We start from the raw sequence: 17087 nt of genomic DNA, 5'->3' as shown, positions 1-17087 counted from the left end.
CATTTTATAGTTATGTAATATTTTGGAATTTGAGAAAAGTCATACTTTCTATTTGTGCTCTGAACCGCAGTTGCCATGACACAACTATGATGCTGAGCAGGACATTCAAAAATGTTTCCTCGTTTGCCTGACTGAACATGTGAGGTTAAGTGTGGGCCGCTTGCCAAACATTTGGCAGAAGAGACACAAAACGGTTGAGGTTTTCAAAAAACAAGGCTGAGTTGTTAATGCAAGATTATGTAATAAGATGGTAGAAGAGGGTTAAGTGTCAAGTTTAGTTTTTGTTTCACATCTGCTATAATCTTTCAACCCTGTCTGCCCCTCAGCTCCCAGTTTTCCATGGGTTTCCATGGGTTATATAAATTCATGTAACTGACTATTAATACTAATATGTAGTAATAACAACATGTCAATGCATATCCTGTGCAGTATATGAGAGTGTAAACTGATAGACGAGAAAGTCTTGGCATAAATATGGACACATTTTAGGCATCATTTAGCATATTGCACTTTAACAATGGAAGATGTATTAGAAATAAAAACGGATGGTCGATGGTAAACAGTGAGTCAGGCTGAGACAGGTTTAAAAGGTAAGTGGTTAAATACTACTACTTAAATAATCTACTGTACTTAACTGTGTATTGCTGACATGAACACCGTCACCCCCCCCCCCCCCCCCTTTTCCAGGCAGTTCATTCCTGTCCATGTGGAGTCGGGAAAAGTGATAAAAATTGACAGGAATGTCCTGGTTCTGCTGTGTGTCAGCACTGCTATGCAGAGCTCTTGATATTTGCTGGATTCCATCATAGCACTTCATCTATTGTTCTCAGCAATGATCAGTCAAAGCCGGGTATCACAGACATCATGCATGATCTGTTGTCTCAATATCCAAGGCATTGTCTGACCCTCACCTACACCTAGACCCCTCCTTTGGCCAACTCTCCAAAGCATCTTCTCTAACTTGGCAGGGCTGGTTGTTCCTCAGGGAAGTTGGGATGAGACTGAAATTCCACAGAGTGGAAATTCAAGAACCTCTCTGATGTCTGATATTATAAAGGCATTCTTTTTTACATTCCGTCAGTGATTGGCATGTTATATGTTTTAAAAGAGAAGACAGTCAAGGAGCAGTATTCTGCAAACACTGTCATTAAGCCATGCCAATTCAGCAGCAGGTTGTATTTAAAACCATCACAAACATTGCAAGGACACCACTGTCACTGGTCCAAGGCTACTTTGCAATTCACACAGACACAGTTACCTAGGTCAAACCCAAGCTGACCTAGGGTGAACTGGTGTTTCAGGGAAGTGAATGGTATGATACAGACGTTTAAATAAAATGTAATCAACTCCCTGAAAAGAGAGTGAGAGGGAAGGAAGGAAAGAAAGAAAGATTGTACATGTGGGCAAGTGTGAGAGGAAGAGAGAAGAAAAAAAAGAGAGAGCGAGAGCGCGAGAGAGAGAGAGAGAGAGAGAGAGAGAAAGAGAGAGAGAGAGAGAACAAAAGAAGCGAGGTAAAACTCAATGGTACTCTGTGGTTTATTAGTGGTGTATGGAACTACAATGCCCTGCAGAAAGGAGTCTGCTTACAGCGACAGCCAAAGACTAACCTGCGACAGCTGTCTCATATGAATGAGTCTAATGCGGACTTCTTTCCTGTGGCGTTTTTCTGCTGAAATATTTGTTTAATGTTATCCAGCAACATTTTCTTTTCTTTTGTGGGGTGGCCTGCTGGTCGAATCACATGCCACATAACTACCATATCCACAGTTCGATTCCGGCCATGCTGTCATTTACATTCTGACCTCTGGTGCATGTTGTACCCATCTCTCTACCCATGTTTCTTGTCTCCTGGCATTTTTATCCATGGATGTATACAGAAAACTGGATACAGGAACAGCACTGAGCTTTGAAGCAAAGCAGCCAAATCATGTAATTACAACATCATGTGATGCACACCTGCCCAAAAAAACTTTTTCCTATAGACTTACATTGTGAAAGAGTTGTCTGTAAATCATTAGATAAATATTTTTAAGCGCCACAATATCTGCAAAGTGACTCAGAATTTGATAGAATTCCAATCACATTTGTAGTCTAGAAGGTGTAGAAGAGGACTGTGATTTAATTAGTTTATCCCTGTTCAAGTTAGACGGAGGGCTAAACCAGAAGGAAGTCTCTAGTGAGCATGCCACGTGTGCATTATGTTCTCATCCGGGTGCACAGTGGCCTTTTTGGCTTCATGCACAACTGAGCAACTTTCATTGAAATGAACGAGTTCCTGCCTCCAGTGCCATAGCCAGTTCTCTTTATATAGCCATGCTCTTATCACTCAAAATCATTCATTTTAATAAATATTTAGGTATTATTTTCAGTGAATCAGCAGTGATTCAGAAGCAGAAGTTCAGCATATCTAACTTCAGTCCAGCTTCGTTTGGCTCTCAGTAAAACTTTGTCCAATAAAAAAGTTAATTAGTCTTCATTTCAGCTCTAGTAGTCATATCAAATAAAGAAAAATGATATTTTAGTATATTTAGCTGATTACAATGTGTCTTCCATTTGTCAATGCTTACTGTTTCAAATAAATAATTTGTTAAATTGTAGATTTTGCAGTGGTAACAACATGAAAACCGATGTCAAGTAGCTGATTTCCTTCTGCTATTCATAAAAGCTGCAACGAAAAAACATCACTTCATTTTGCTCTGTGGTCCTCTAGTGGGTAACAGTATACCATTTTACTTACTATAAAAAATGAAATACATGTGTGATGGAAAAATGTTAAGCCTTTACTCATGTAGACAGCATTATCAGACTTTGCCAACCTTCTCAGTGACAAATTCTTTCTGGTTAATGCAACTGTATTTTAGGATTAATTTTATCCTGAAGGTTTCATTGAGCCTTTCTCTTTGTATCAACACCCTTTTGAAATATGACGCTGAAAAGCTCTACGGAAAACATGCCTGCCTCAACATATACCAAAAAGGGATAGCATCAATACCACACTTAACCTACAATTAAGAGTACTTAGCGACTTAACACATCTCCTGGCATGAGAAGATAAAATTTACTGAAGAAATGGTCAGCCCTAAGGATATAATAAAATCTGTCATTAACAAGGTAATTAAAGAGTGAAAACAGGGAAGGAAATTACATAACTGCTCTGAAGTCTTAAACAAGTATTTAAATCTTTTAACAATGTTTCTGTAGAGCTGATTAACTTTAAATAACAGTATTCACATTTTTACAGAGTAACTGGTACAAGTAAGTCACTTGTAACTGGAAATGCAATGACTTCAGACAGTAGCTTTTGTTTTATTTCCTCTGCTCATGTTGCTCCTCCAGACAGAGGAGAAAAAAAAAGAACATTACTGCCGAGAAGCCTTCAACACCTGACTAAGAGAAAGGAGAAACGTGGGCGCGACTTCTATGGAATGAGTGAAAGTAAGATGAGGGGAGAGGTAGAGGGGTGCGGGTGGGGTGGGGGGGAGGGGGAGGAGGGATGGGAAAGGTCCTCCACCCAGAAGGTTGGAGAGGGTCATTACGGTAACTGGTGCGCACTGGGAGAGAGGGGGAGGACCCACATGCAAAATATTTAAGATGCTCAGGCAGAGCAGGGCTTCACTGAGGAAATAAGACACAGCCTGGGTGACTTGGTCAAAGAAGATCTCCAACCTCAACTGGTCAGTCAGAACTTGTGTCTGTTTCTTATTTCCAGGTATTCATAGGGATTGACTGCTTTTGAGCACTGAAAGCAATCAAACACACCTGAGTCTGTGTGAAGATTTAGAATTTTTGTAGAGAAAATGGCCAAGGTAAATTTGAGCGTAGTGGCTTTGGGGATCACACTGCTCCTGTTAGCAGGGACATGGGCCCAGAATCCCAAGAAGAGGCTGGCACCTCCAAAACCTCCCAAGGGTCAGTGTTGCGATGAGGTGCGCTCTCTCAAAGTTCAGGTGGCAAATCTGACCAGTCTCCTCGAGGAGCTGAGTCGCAAGCAGGAGACAGACTTGATGAACGTTGTGAGGCAAATAATGGACCTGGACTCGCAGAACCGTCAGCAAGAAGCCCGGGTCACGGAGGCAGAGAGCAAGTATTCAGAGATTAACAACCGTGTGGAGATCATGCAGCTTCAGACCCTACAATCTGCCACTCAGACTACAACAGGTGAGCATCGACAGTTTGTCTGTAACAGAATTAAATGATATACTAGTTTTGTGTGCTGCTGGTTGATGATAACATCTCAAAAATGGCAGGGAAAAAGTTTCAGCACAGTGATTATTTTTGCTCAATTTAATTCATAAGAAAGCAGTTTACATAAATAGAAAATCTTGGAAAATTTGTAAAAGGTTTACACATGGTAAAACTTTGAGGTACCTGCTCTTGCCCTGTATTCTTGCTCCAGGAGTTAGAATAATTTCCACAAACAGACACAGATTTTACAAATCAAAAAGATATGACTGCACTTACAATGAACCTTTTGTCTATCAACCTGCTCAGCTTGTCTCACTTCTGTTTCCAATGAAAAACAGCCTTCTAGAAATTTTGTTTGGTTCAATTCATGAACTCTAGTAAACATGCAGAGAGAATCCTAAACATCATTTCAAAGGAATTTGAGTTCCACCATTTTCAAAGTAGTTTTTTAAATAAGCCAACTATTACGTCTACAAAACACTATACTCTATATTTATTTCAGACCTGAAGGACTATAATCAGCCTTATACATCCCGGACAACTGCTGTGTGAAATTATAGCACACACACACTCATCTGAGCTGCCCTACAGCTGTCTAAAGTATTAATTTGGAACTGTGGAGTCCCTTCTGCAGGGCTTTCAATGAATGAGCTACATCAAAGCCAGATCATATCCATTCATTTCAACATTAGCACAGCACTAATCAGCAATGGCTGCTGCAGAGAGGTTAACCAGGCATGACGTAGTTTATTATTTCAATACCTTAACTGTGTGTTGTGACTGGGCCACATTTATGTCAATGGCAAAGGGAACACAGAGACCTCTGTATGACTAGAGCAAATTCGAGACAGGAGAGCAGAGCAGGAAGAGACAGAAAGATTAGAAAAAGTAGAGGGTTTCCATCACTTTTTGTCAATCTTTTTAAAGTATTGGGCTCATTGCATGGATGTCTTAAAGCCCTGTTAATGGCATCACATTACTGTGAGTGGAGTAAAAGGAAGACAAAAAAAAATCTGAATCATGCAGTGTACATTCCCCTCTGTTTTGATCTTTTGCGCTTTTTGTGGGGGTAAAGGTCATTTTTTCATCTGTTCATTCACTCAGATATCCACAAAATGTCTGATGAAACTGCATATGTTTTTAGAATAACTGAAGACGTTTTCTTTCTACAGACGCCATATATGACTGTGCATCACTCTACACCAAGAACTACAGAATCTCTGGCGAGTACAAACTGCCAAAAGATGAGTTCCTGGGAACCCCTGAGCTGACTGTGAGTTGTAGTTGAGTCTATATATCATGGTTTTATTAGTATGTGTACTTTTTGGTAAAGTATGGTGAGCCTCACTCTTTTCCCTCCAGTATACTGAACTCTGGTAAATGCTTTTAGGTGTTCTGTGACATGGACACAAACGGAGGTGGCTGGACTGTGATCCAAAGGCGTAAAGTCGGCCTGACATCATTCAACCGAGACTGGAAGCAGTACAAAAACGGATTTGGATCCATTCGCGGAGACTTCTGGCTGGGAAATGACCACATCTTCCGTCTAACAAGGCAGCCCAGTATGCTCAGGATTGAGATGGAGGTATGTGTTGGCAGCACTAGAGACTAAAGAGCAATATGTAAACCCTGCAAAAACCATTTAATAGCCAAAAGCATGAACACGGGCATGAATACAGAGCCAATTTATTCCTACGGGTACTGAGGGTAAAAAAAATGAATAATAATTCAGACTAACTTTTAGAGACATTTGGCAGACCAAGAAAGCCAATATTCTCAGGCTCTGTAACTGTCCCTCACTATATCATGTTATATGTGTTTTCCTGTGCAGGACTGGGAAGGAGAGACTCGCTATGCTGAGTATGGCTTTTTCACTGTGAGTAATGAGCTCAACAGCTACAAGCTATTCCTTGCAAACTACAGTGGGAACGCTGGAGACTCTCTGCGCTACCACAACAACACCAACTTCAGTACCAAGAACAAGGACAATGACAAATGTGTGGATGACTGTGCTTCTCTGCGCAAAGGTAAATTATCAGAGCAATCCATATTGTCATTTACATAAGCTGCAACAGGGAGATATTTGTTTTCTACCAACAGCATGTCTAACTTTGTATTCCTCACTTCCTTACAGGTGGTTACTGGTACAACTGCTGCACTGACTCAAACTTGAATGGCGTCTTTTACCGCTACGGCAAGCACATGAAGAACTCAGATGGGATCACTTGGTATGGCTGGCATGGGTCCAACTACTCCCTCAAGAAAGTGGAGATGAAGATCCGGCCTGTGGGGTTTCAACCTTAAGTGCTTTAGCGGTGTGTCCTGAATCAAGATCATGTGCGTGAATGCAGAAAGATCTCACTAATACCTGTCCACCCAAATTGTGGCTTTCCCTTGACTGGGAAAGGAATGAAAATGTTGTCTGTAATGGTGTGGTTAAGTTTCAAATGAATGTGTAATGTTTTTACCATGTTTGATTGTAAATTGTAGTTCATTTTGTGTATTTATCAGTAAAATATTTTATTTTTTAAAAGCTTTGATAGATGCTCTTTCACCACTGTCCCATATGGGTAACTGGATTTTGATTCCTTCTCTCATTTGACTTGAAAGCACTAGGAAGTACTTTTCAGTTAACACGAGCGATTTATGAGTAAGTCCTAACTGGTATAATCTGGTGCAGACATAAGCCATTAAGGACTTGTAGGAAGGATCTTTGTGAGTTGCTGGAATGGGACCAACCACCAATGGTATTTCTTACGAATTATGCTGCATTTTATTGTAAAACCCTAACCATTGATGATGGAAATGTCTCAAGTTGTAAAATGTGTACAGCTCTGTAATTTTGTTGTTTTATGTGATAGAAAATAAACATATTTTTTAAAAGAAAAAAGCTGTCTCAAACAGACGATTGAAATACTTTACTGGGTAAATAGCACATTATAAATTTGACCAACTCCATGGGAGTCTGAAGACAAATCAAGGTCTCCATTCATGTCTAATAAAGGCAACATATTTGCCTTGAGCCACTAACCTCTGACTCTTTGGGTCATCACCTGACATCCTGGACAAAGGTCCGGGGCACCAAAGCCAAATGCAGGAATGAAGACCACACACACCCTATTCTGCCATCTAGTTAAATGCCTCTGGCTTTACTACTTTGAAAACAACAACAGCATTCTGACATGCTTTGAATCAACAAAAGATTCCCTAGAGCATTCAAATACTTAAACAGAGGAACACTGCCTATACAAGCTCAGTAATAGCCTTAGTCAGATTCTTTTCCTTTTACAAGGTGACATGTCCAGTCATAGCAAACATCTAATTAAAGCTGGACATGTATCCCTTCCCTTTAGAAGGAATTACCACAGTGGAATAAAGGGTACTTTAAAAAGACCTTTGGGAGGTGACAAATGACCAAGTCTTTCTATTCTGAGGTCTAAAGGTATTCATACTTGTTGGCGCCATCAACAAAAGCAGACCTTGAGCAGTGTGGATGGTCTAAGTGTAACAATGAGGGGTCAGTGACTACTGACGTAAACCTTGCTGTCTCCATAAAAGGTACTACACAGGTCTAATTGCTAACATGCCTTATTTAGGAAACCCAACTGCAGCAAATGGAAATTTTAAGGAGAATTAAACTTAAATGACAAGAGCTAGCAAAAGTTACAGTTAATATTTAATGAAGATATTGTGTGACTTGACTAAACTTAGCGAATCATAGAAACTATGGTGTGGATGTATGTATTTATAAATCTGTCCATGTGACTGAAGTATTTCATTTTCACCTAATTCTTACCTGGAGTGCAGATTTTACGTAAGATGAGAAGCATAGGCATCTTGACCTTGGGATGTAATTATTAAACCTAACTGAAATGCAATCCAATATGACTGATGGCCCTGCAATAAAAAATTCTGGAAATTTATATGGTTTAAATTTTCTCAGGACTGTGTGAGAGGCCACAGTTTGTGATGTTGTTGAACTGGATTTCTTTATATTGTTTTACTGCTATTTACATCTATATAAACCTATTTATATGTTTAAGCTACAAAAACAAATACTGTACGAGGCGTTCCATCGGTCATCTTTTACAGACGGGTGAAATCCACATCTGTCATAACAAAATATACAATGTTCCAAGGTCAACAAAGGTAGTACATCACAGGGCTACTGGATCGTATTACATTATACAAGTGTTTCTGCAATTGTGTCCACTTATATATTAAGTCCATTTGAACAGTTGAGAGGTGAAATAAAATAATGCACGAAAGCTTTTTGCGTAACAGTTTGCAGCCTCCTATACATCTGAACATACTAAATTTAATTTAAAATTCCATTTCCAAGCATTTCCATGGATGCCTGGTAACATTATGGCTACACATTTATTATTAACACATGGACCAGATCATACAGTCTATGGTCCAGATGCAACAATACCCGTCTCCAGTCGTTACAGTGGTGATGGAACCACCAAATTCATGGTTACTCTGTAAATGAAGGAGCACTCTACTTTTACAGACCTTCATAATACCTATAACACAGCTTTCACCCCGTCATTAAACTCTACCAGGTAGTGTCAAATGCACATTCTCTTGGAAACAAAATTTCCAAATGAAAATTAATAAAACAGAAACAAAAACTATCATCCAAATCCATTTAAAGACATTGCTTGGTGTACCAATAACACCCTAGGTTCAAGCTCAATTAATAGTGTTCCTCTGTTGTTGGGGATTATGGGGAAAATGTGACCTATTTCCTGGCTTTATGCAAAGCTATGGTGCCTGAAACCACAAACTAATTCTTTTGATTTTCTTAAAAACCCTCACACATTATTCATACTAGTTACAACTCATAAAATGTGCTATTCTTTAACTTATTCCAAGTTAACACCCTGATTTTTAACAGAAGATCCATATGAGAATATATAGAACAATTCCCGCAATAATCACAAACTCAACTACAAACACCATGTGAGGATGCAGCAGTGAGGATGCACCTCATCATCATAAAGTGTGCATCAGATATGAACGCAGTTTTTTTAAATACAGCCAACACTCAGTAGAGCCAGGTTCACGTAGTGCTTTTTGCACACAAGGCCCTAGATCTTTTATGGGAAATCCTGGAGAGGTGAGAACCAGATGGGGTTATTGAAAACACCAGAGCGCCGGCTCCCATCATTCATCATCATCAAGGGTCCTGAGAAATTGAAAACAGGCCCCTGAGAAACACAAGTCCAGACACTCGTAGATGAAAAGGGGGCAAGCATCCAATTAGATGCCTGGAAAACAGATTTCTCCACGCCATGCCAAGACAGAGGAATAAAAAAGGATGAGAAAAGTGGATGGAAAAGATGACAGAAGATATCAAAGGGTTATGGGACAGGAGGATGTGTATATCATTCCTTTGTGTATTTATTAGATTAAAAATTGACTCGGAGAGAGTTATTTAATGTTTGTCTTTGCCCATAAAGCAATAACTGTTAATTACAGAGGCATTTGTCAAACCTAGTTTTTGTGACAATGATGAATTTACACCAACAGGAAGAACAAAAAAGGACAATAAAGACATGCAATTATTTACCTCCCACTGACACTGAATTATGGTGGAATCTCAAAGTTACCAAGTCAGCAACTACCAACTTTCAAGAAGTTATCATACAGCTTTGTATTTGCAATTTGGTTCAGACTGTGATTTTGGATCCATGCTTTTAACTTCACATAGATTAACTAAGTAAACAAAACTAAATAAATAAACATTTCTCTTAAGACCAGTCTACATATTAATTCAATAAACCAATCACTGTATTTCCTCTAATAGTGGCAAGGGCCTTTATTTATGTGACTGCAGAGGGTACCAAGCCTTTACTGGAAGCAGGTTTATATTAGAGATACCTTTATCTCTACTCTGTTTGATAAGTATATTTGTTCAAATTTTAGTATGAGACTCCTTGTTTTCTGCTGTGCTTCCAATTGCTCTGTTCAATTTTTGTTACGGCATTACCGGTAATTACTGTAAACAGGCTGACTAACCTGATTGGAGATAAAATCATTTTATCATGCAGCTCTTCTAGACTTTCCAAGTGTTATTGTATGAAATGGATCAAATTCTGATAGTGAAACGAGCCATTTCGCGGGGGTTGTGGATATTTTGATACATAAGTAACCTATTTTTACATTTGACATTTTATTAGATAACAACCAAACAATAAATTAGGTGGACCATTAAACACAATCACTTCCTATTTGCCAAGTTCATGCAAAGAACTGTTTTCATTCAAATACTTAAATACTTACTGTGTAAACTACTGATGAAAAACTAAAACTTCTCACAATTGATATGCTGTAGTTGTTTGCTTCTCAAGTTTTAAGACGTCCTACCTGATAAGAGACTCCAGGATGAGAGGAGAAGGACCCTTCTGAAACTCCAGCTCTTTGTAATGCAGAGCCTTGGCGTAGGCACGACACTTGGCAGCCCTCTCGCCAAGCAGCACAATACCATTATCATCTCTCAGAGGCAAAGGGCCCTGGAAAGAAAAACAAATAGCATAAAACAACCAACAGGGCGCTGGTGGTAAAATGTTTTTTCCTAAATAAAATGAAACTTGAATAAAAGAGTTGTCTGTGACCTTTATTGTTTTCTGTTGGCAATTAGTAGGGCACTATCAATAAAACTTATTGTTATTCTAATGTCTCAGTCATTGCATTTAAATGTACACTAAAGCTCAATTACCGTGACGGATTTTAGTTTGATGAGGTATTTTCGTGATTTTAGTAACACGTCTTTGTGATTGGGTTAACATCTTATGCTCTTTTTTTCCCCCATTTTCTCGGAATAGGACGCGCTCTGTGTGTTTCTACTGCAGCTTCACAGGTAGGAGTAACCCAGTCGACATGCTATATTATGGGCCAACTATGACTATCTCTGCACTAAACGTTACAGTACTGTCACTAATGAGCTCAACATATGTGGTTAAACAGTGGACTTGAGAAAAAATGCCATCTTCAAACACTTTGCTTTGGCAATCTTTTAATAGTCTTGTAGCACCCGCATAACATAGCAGTTGCCATGGTTTCAAGTTTTAACTCCTGTTTTTATTTTTATCAACAATCGATTTTTTCTGATGTGCTGCAACAGAAGTCTGCTGTTAACACTTCCTGCGGCTGGATATTATTTTGAAGCAGCTGTAGGAAGTGCTGACAAGTCACATTGGATAGCGATCAACTAATATTGCATAAGAGGTATAGTGTCATTTTTATTGCCTGGAAAACTACTTGTACCGTGTCCACATCACAGTTGCTCATGGCACAGTACAGGGCAGGTAAACCAGCTGTATGGGATTGTTGCATTGCTGGTTCCATAACATGAGAGGAAAAATAAAGGGACTTTGTTGATATACATTTATTATATGCAGGGGTTTGGTTTTTTTTGCTGTCATAAACTCTGTTTTGCATCTGGTTTGTCATTTGACTTTACTGACAGATGCATAATTTGAAAACTCTGAACGCTTTCACACACAACTTAGTTTAAAGATGCCTTGATGACAATGAAAGACATAAAATGAGCTGAGCCAAGTGAACCATCATCGGTATTTCCCAACATTGAAACAGATTAGGTTTGAATGCTGCAGTTCTGCCAGCTGGAGACCCGTGTAAGTACATCCCATTTTCATCAAGCAGTGCATTCAGTGTCATACACATTCAATGGGCATGTAATTTTTGTTCCAAAGGGGGGTGGGGCATTTGTATAAATCAGCCAAACATCTCAAAACATGAACAAGCTAAAGTTGAGTCACTGGTATTAATAAGCAACATCTAACACTTGTAGATTTATGATGGGCGGCTTGAGAGTAAATTCTATGACGCAGGAAGAGCCTCCCTTGTCACTCCTTTAAAATAATCTGCTAATAAAACCTGTAAAAGACTCTTGAGATATCAACCTGCAAAGCACCATATTAAAACATGATGCGTGTCCCATTTAAATGTACAACAGTGATTGTGTGCTTTAATATAGCTGCTGCAGTTGAATGCTAACCTTGTCACTGTGCTCCATGAACTCTGCCAGGTTGAGCAGAGTCTGTGTGACCTCAGCGATGTCCTGCGAGGTGAGGGCTAACTCAATGCTCCGGATGAGCTCATCCTGCTGGTCCTCGCTCAGCTCAGACCAACAAGACAGAAAGGCTGCGTTGAACAGATCCCTGTGGACCACAAGAATCATTAGATCAATGTATAACCAAGTGCAATGACATATTATAGCTTTGATAACATAGCGTTTATAGTATTTTTCAGGAAGTCACTTTCACATTTACTGTTACACACAGTTACATATACAAACTAGTAGCTAGTGCAACCAGACTTGCACTGCTGGTGACTGAGCTGCTTCACAGCAATATATAATGTAATAATGATGATATTTACTGCTTTGCTCAATGATAGCTGTCCAAACCCCTCAGCTTTTCAAACACTAGTGGTACAAGGGCAAGGAAAAAGCTTCAAATTGTGTTATGCAACTGTGTTAATATGGGGAGTTATATGAATGTTTTTAACTACAATGATCTATCATGAATACAGAGCATTACAGAATTAAGACAAGAAAAAAATAAAGGAAAATAGAGGCAGGAGGAAGTGAGCTAGAGAAGTACATTTGACAGGAGTGGTGTACCTGGCGAGCGGGATATAGGTTTGGGCCAGTGACCAGCATGATCGCAAGGCCGGGGAGGAGGACTCCTTCAGCAGGACGACACTCAAACGCCTCAGCCACTCCAGCCAGTCATCTTTGGACACCTTCCTGGCAGCCCCCCAAGCCTGTGTACAGACAGAGATCATTCATTTCAGAGGTCACTGAGAACTACGTGGGAGACACACAATTTCTCCAGACCTGACTGTCACAGTTTATGTGTGTGGGATGATCTGGCTGAGATGAACACAGTTGCTAAGTCATCAAATATTTGCAAAGAATGGAACTCCATTCTTCCAAAAAGATAGTCACTCGTTGGCTCACGGTAGTGGAGAGTGTGTCAGTCCAAAATCAAGACATTCAGTGACTCCTTGTCCTCTGTATAGAAGCATCTGCCTTCATTATTTATTCAGGTTTTCTCTTCAATTTATCACTGGCTATTGGTCCACATCATTACCACCACAAGTAAACTATGGGCTCATACACAGAACTGCCTCTTGTAGATCATTAACAATACTTGCAGTCGGTAACTATGCCCCTTAAAACACACTGGATTTGCTAAGTGTTATCATTCGCTATAGTGTAATTCAGTGTAAACCAGTTTTAAAACTAAAATGATCTCAGCTTACCTTCTGAAGTGCTGTTGTGCTGACATGGAGCTTTTTCATAGGCCCTGCTTCCACTGGCCCACTGACCAGAGCATCACCTTGGTTGCCACGAAGCTGGCGGTGCTGGAAGATTAGAGGGTCCTCTTCCTCCTCTGCCAAAGTGTAGCCCTGTTATGTTTACAAACACACACACACAGAGGCCACACACACACACACAGAGCCCACACACAGACGAACTGTTAAGTCCGGCCACAAAACACCTTTTGTGAACGTACAAGAACATTTTCTCCCAGAGGGATTAACTGTTGATAAACAGAGCACAAAAATGACTTGCTCATGGTGTACATAAGAAAGCGCTGTTTATTTATGATTGTGCAATTTATTGCATTATCAATTTATGTGCAGCTACTCCATGATGATGGGTTCTAATGCTTGGGCCTGACTGAGTAAGAGGCAACAAATAATGAAAATCTACACACTATATCAGTGGGCAATTAATTCAAGAGAAATGTTGGATATATACTTTGTATATACTTTAATAAGTTTTTGAGAAAAACTTTATTTATTGGAGGGCCTTACCTTAACAATGCGACATATTAGTATGTCATAGCGCTGGTGGTTGATCCTGTGCTTCAGCATCACTTTGTTAACCATGGGGATGAAGATCTGGTACTGCAAATGAGAGGAAAGAGAAGTACAGTAAATAAAAGGGTGTATGTGAGCTTAATTATGTGGTCTACTCTTGCTACCTCTCTCCCCTCACCACAAGCCAAATAATTGACTATCCTGCACCTGTATCTAACCACTGTATGCCTATGATCAAAAGCTTCCCCTTCATATTTGTTGCCAGACGTGGCTGCACATGGGTTGGTGGTTAGGCCTGAAAATGATACGAGGGTTGCAGGGATAAGGGAGGGAAAGGCTCAGAAGGAGACGGATAGGTAAATGTGACCTCATCCAGTCTCATAAACACCACCCCCCGCCGCCAAACAGTGAATGACATCAGCAGTCTGGCAGGAAGTAATAAAGACTGAGGGGGTTGGGGGTTGCCGAAATGCTGTACATGTGAAGCCAGCAGCAGGAAGGCTGGAAACAGTCTACTGAATAATAGCTACATCTAGAAAGAGCCCTGGGGATAGCTACAGCTACCTTCTTGCCCAGCTGGAACACTAGCGAGGACAGAGTGTCCATAGAGGTGGAGCGCAGCTCAGGCGTGCTGTCAAGTGTCCTAACAATCGGGTGGATAATACGTGAAGCGTAGTCAGTGAAGTCCAGGGATTCTGTCAAACGGTCCAGTGTCTCCAAGGCAACCCTGAGCCACACAGAAGAAAAACAAACAGAAAACAATCAGCTTCTTTGAACATTAGTACAAGCACAGTGTGTACACTGTAATGAACAGTGCACATCACACTCCCTGAAAGACTTTTTATAACAGCCAAGAGGACATGTGAAAAGAATAAGTCAGATTCTTCTATATCAAAGAGACTGAACATACAAATTTTATGCGGTTAAAATTTTTAGCAGTGCTGTGATACCAGCTCATCTTTCTGGTATTCTAGGCCTGGTGAAGTTTCATGTTTCCATTTCTCTGGTGCAAGTGTATATAGAGAAGGACAGCCATGTATAGTACTGACTTGCGGGCCTGCAGGGGTACATCAGGGGCATCAAACAGTTTGACAATGGGAGGCAGCAACAAGTGGAGGTAGTCGTCTAGGTTGGCACCAAACAGCTGGATGGCATTCAGCAGCTGCAAAGGAGAGCGCATACTGCTCAGTACCACATACCACAACATTTTAATGAGCTGCTTACTGCTAAAGGGTTTTCATTGGGAATCCTCAAAAAAAAAGAAGCCAGATGATGTTGTATTTCAGCAAGCTGCTGGCACACATGCCGACCTTCCAGGAAATTTCTGCCTTACTTTGAGTGAGTGAATAAATGACTGCCTATCTTATTTGGATGTTATTTCACAGCACACAGAGCATAAAATACAATAAAAAGTACATCAGAACTACAAAACAACATCATTCTGAGATCCACTGAAAACATACTGTGAGGAACAGACAACACAGCTCTAGCATATTGAATATAGTTTTACATTAATGTTGTTTAATGTGGGGTTTTCAAAGACAGAATTTGGCAGTCACAAGAAAAACATATTGCGGTTTCAAGTCAAAACACTGGTGGTCCCATTACGGTAACTGCTGCCACAACCAACCAATCAGAATACAGCATGAATTATTTCTGACATTACACGCACCATTACATATATACACATAGACATACTCCCCATTAGCATGTATCCTGATTTATATAATCAAAGTACTGAGATTCACCAGGCAATCTGCACATAACAAACACACTAACAGGAGCTTGTATTGATGTGATTATGTTTTCAATGCAAAGGTTAATGAGATCGTAAATCAAACATTTCCATCAACTAAGGTGGTCATATATCTCCTAGTTTCCAGTTCTAATGGGGTGACACTAAACCTGAATGTCGCCCAGGCACTTGGAAGCTGTCATGCTGAAACGATCTGAATATAAAGTTCTAAATTCATAAACTTATCAGGGCTTCCAGGATTTACTGGCTGTTTTCACTGCCAATTCCAGTCAGCCAGCTGTCTTCACCACATCTAAAATAACAATTTAAAAATTTAATGTGTGGCTGTTGCTTGAGTTAGATTTCTGTAGTTCGGTGTAATGGTTTGCATCATGTCGTGTGGAGCATATGCGAGTAGTGTGGGTGTATCGATGGTGGTCTTAAAAGGATGACGTGTGTCGCAGCCAACAAACCCCCCTCGCACACACCACACCTCCAACCCCGTGTCTAAATTGCGCACGGCGAGACAGCAGGAAGCCGAGGTGGAGGTGCAAGTGTGCGTGCATGTGCTGGGGGCTGGTGGTAGCTGGAGTTAACAGCTACTTGAAATGATGGAAGTGTGTTTTTCTTTTCTACTCCTGTGGACTTGTGGGTAACCCGATTCCCAGTTACCCCATTTCGTGACCCCCACCTTCAAGCCTGGGTCTGGATTAGGCTGCAGACCCAGACCTCAGTTATATAGTATCCAGACTGTGGGTTGCTGGGTTATCTAATACTGCAGACTGTGAGACAAAAACAGTACCAGAGGAGAGGGTACTGCTGATGATCATGCTCCTTACGATTCTGCGTTTGTGGTCTGTGCACAAACCATGATTTAGGGTTTGAGGGAAAACTCCGACAACTACTGGCAGCAGCTGCTGAAACAGGAGAGTGTGTTAGCTACAGATCTATGCTGTCTTTGAACCGCTGTATTACAAATGAACGGCTTAAATCTGAGCGGGGCTTGATAGATCTTTACATAAACCGCAACCAGAAAACAGCACTTCAATAAGTCAACTGTGGGCTTGAGCTCCTGTGCTTTCTGAAAGAGTGTGGAGTGACAACAGTATTTTTTTAAACACACTCCTCTTGTCAGAGAAAAGTTAAGTTATCTACTCAAACAACAACTCAAATCTGACATATGATCTTTTAAATCTAGTTAGTGAGCTTTGTCCAAAAGATTTATGACATACAACCTGGCGCTTTTAACCCATTAATCAGTGCAGCTGTCAAATGTCAAAATGAGCTAAATGGCCAACTCTGG

General features: G+C 40.3%; 2 protein-coding genes across 4 annotated transcripts in view; one reads left to right on the top strand and one right to left on the bottom strand.

The window, feature by feature from the left end:
* mtor (mechanistic target of rapamycin kinase) overlaps positions 1 to 17087 on the bottom strand; it is an 84590-nt gene that overhangs the window by 45984 nt on the left and 21519 nt on the right. For all 3 annotated transcript variants that reach the window (XM_053317033.1, XM_053317034.1, XM_053317035.1), the window contains exons 22-28: positions 15099 to 15211; positions 14614 to 14776; positions 14044 to 14136; positions 13486 to 13632; positions 12842 to 12984; positions 12215 to 12377; positions 10561 to 10706 (exon numbers count right to left, since the gene is read on the bottom strand). In XM_053317033.1, the coding sequence (XP_053173008.1) occupies positions 10561 to 10706; positions 12215 to 12377; positions 12842 to 12984; positions 13486 to 13632; positions 14044 to 14136; positions 14614 to 14776; positions 15099 to 15211 (968 nt within the window). The remainder of the gene's footprint in view (positions 1 to 10560; positions 10707 to 12214; positions 12378 to 12841; positions 12985 to 13485; positions 13633 to 14043; positions 14137 to 14613; positions 14777 to 15098; positions 15212 to 17087) is intronic.
* angptl7 (angiopoietin-like 7) lies at positions 3630 to 7049 on the top strand. The gene is made up of 5 exons (XM_053317037.1): positions 3630 to 4158; positions 5358 to 5458; positions 5576 to 5770; positions 6017 to 6212; positions 6320 to 7049. Exons 1-5 carry the CDS (start codon positions 3798 to 3800, stop codon positions 6487 to 6489), a joined length of 1023 nt encoding a protein of 340 aa, XP_053173012.1. The 5' UTR covers positions 3630 to 3797; the 3' UTR covers positions 6490 to 7049.

Source organism: Scomber japonicus, chromosome 4 (assembly GCF_027409825.1).
Source record: "Scomber japonicus isolate fScoJap1 chromosome 4, fScoJap1.pri, whole genome shotgun sequence".
Taxonomy (NCBI): domain Eukaryota; kingdom Metazoa; phylum Chordata; class Actinopteri; order Scombriformes; family Scombridae; genus Scomber; species Scomber japonicus.
This window is presented reverse-complemented; position numbering and strand designations above follow the sequence as displayed.

What these genes read in the sequence shown, in the direction of transcription:
- angptl7 (XM_053317037.1), top strand. Translation starts at nt 3,798, where the DNA reads ATGGCCAAGGTAAATTTGAGCGTAGTGGCTTTGGGGATCACACTGCTC. An exon ending in TGCCACTCAGACTACAACAG is followed by an intron (nt 4,159 to 5,357) that starts GTGAGCATCGAC and finishes TTCTTTCTACAG; the next exon opens with ACGCCATATATGACTGTGCA. An exon ending in TGGGAACCCCTGAGCTGACT is followed by an intron (nt 5,459 to 5,575) that starts GTGAGTTGTAGT and finishes AAATGCTTTTAG; the next exon opens with GTGTTCTGTGACATGGACAC.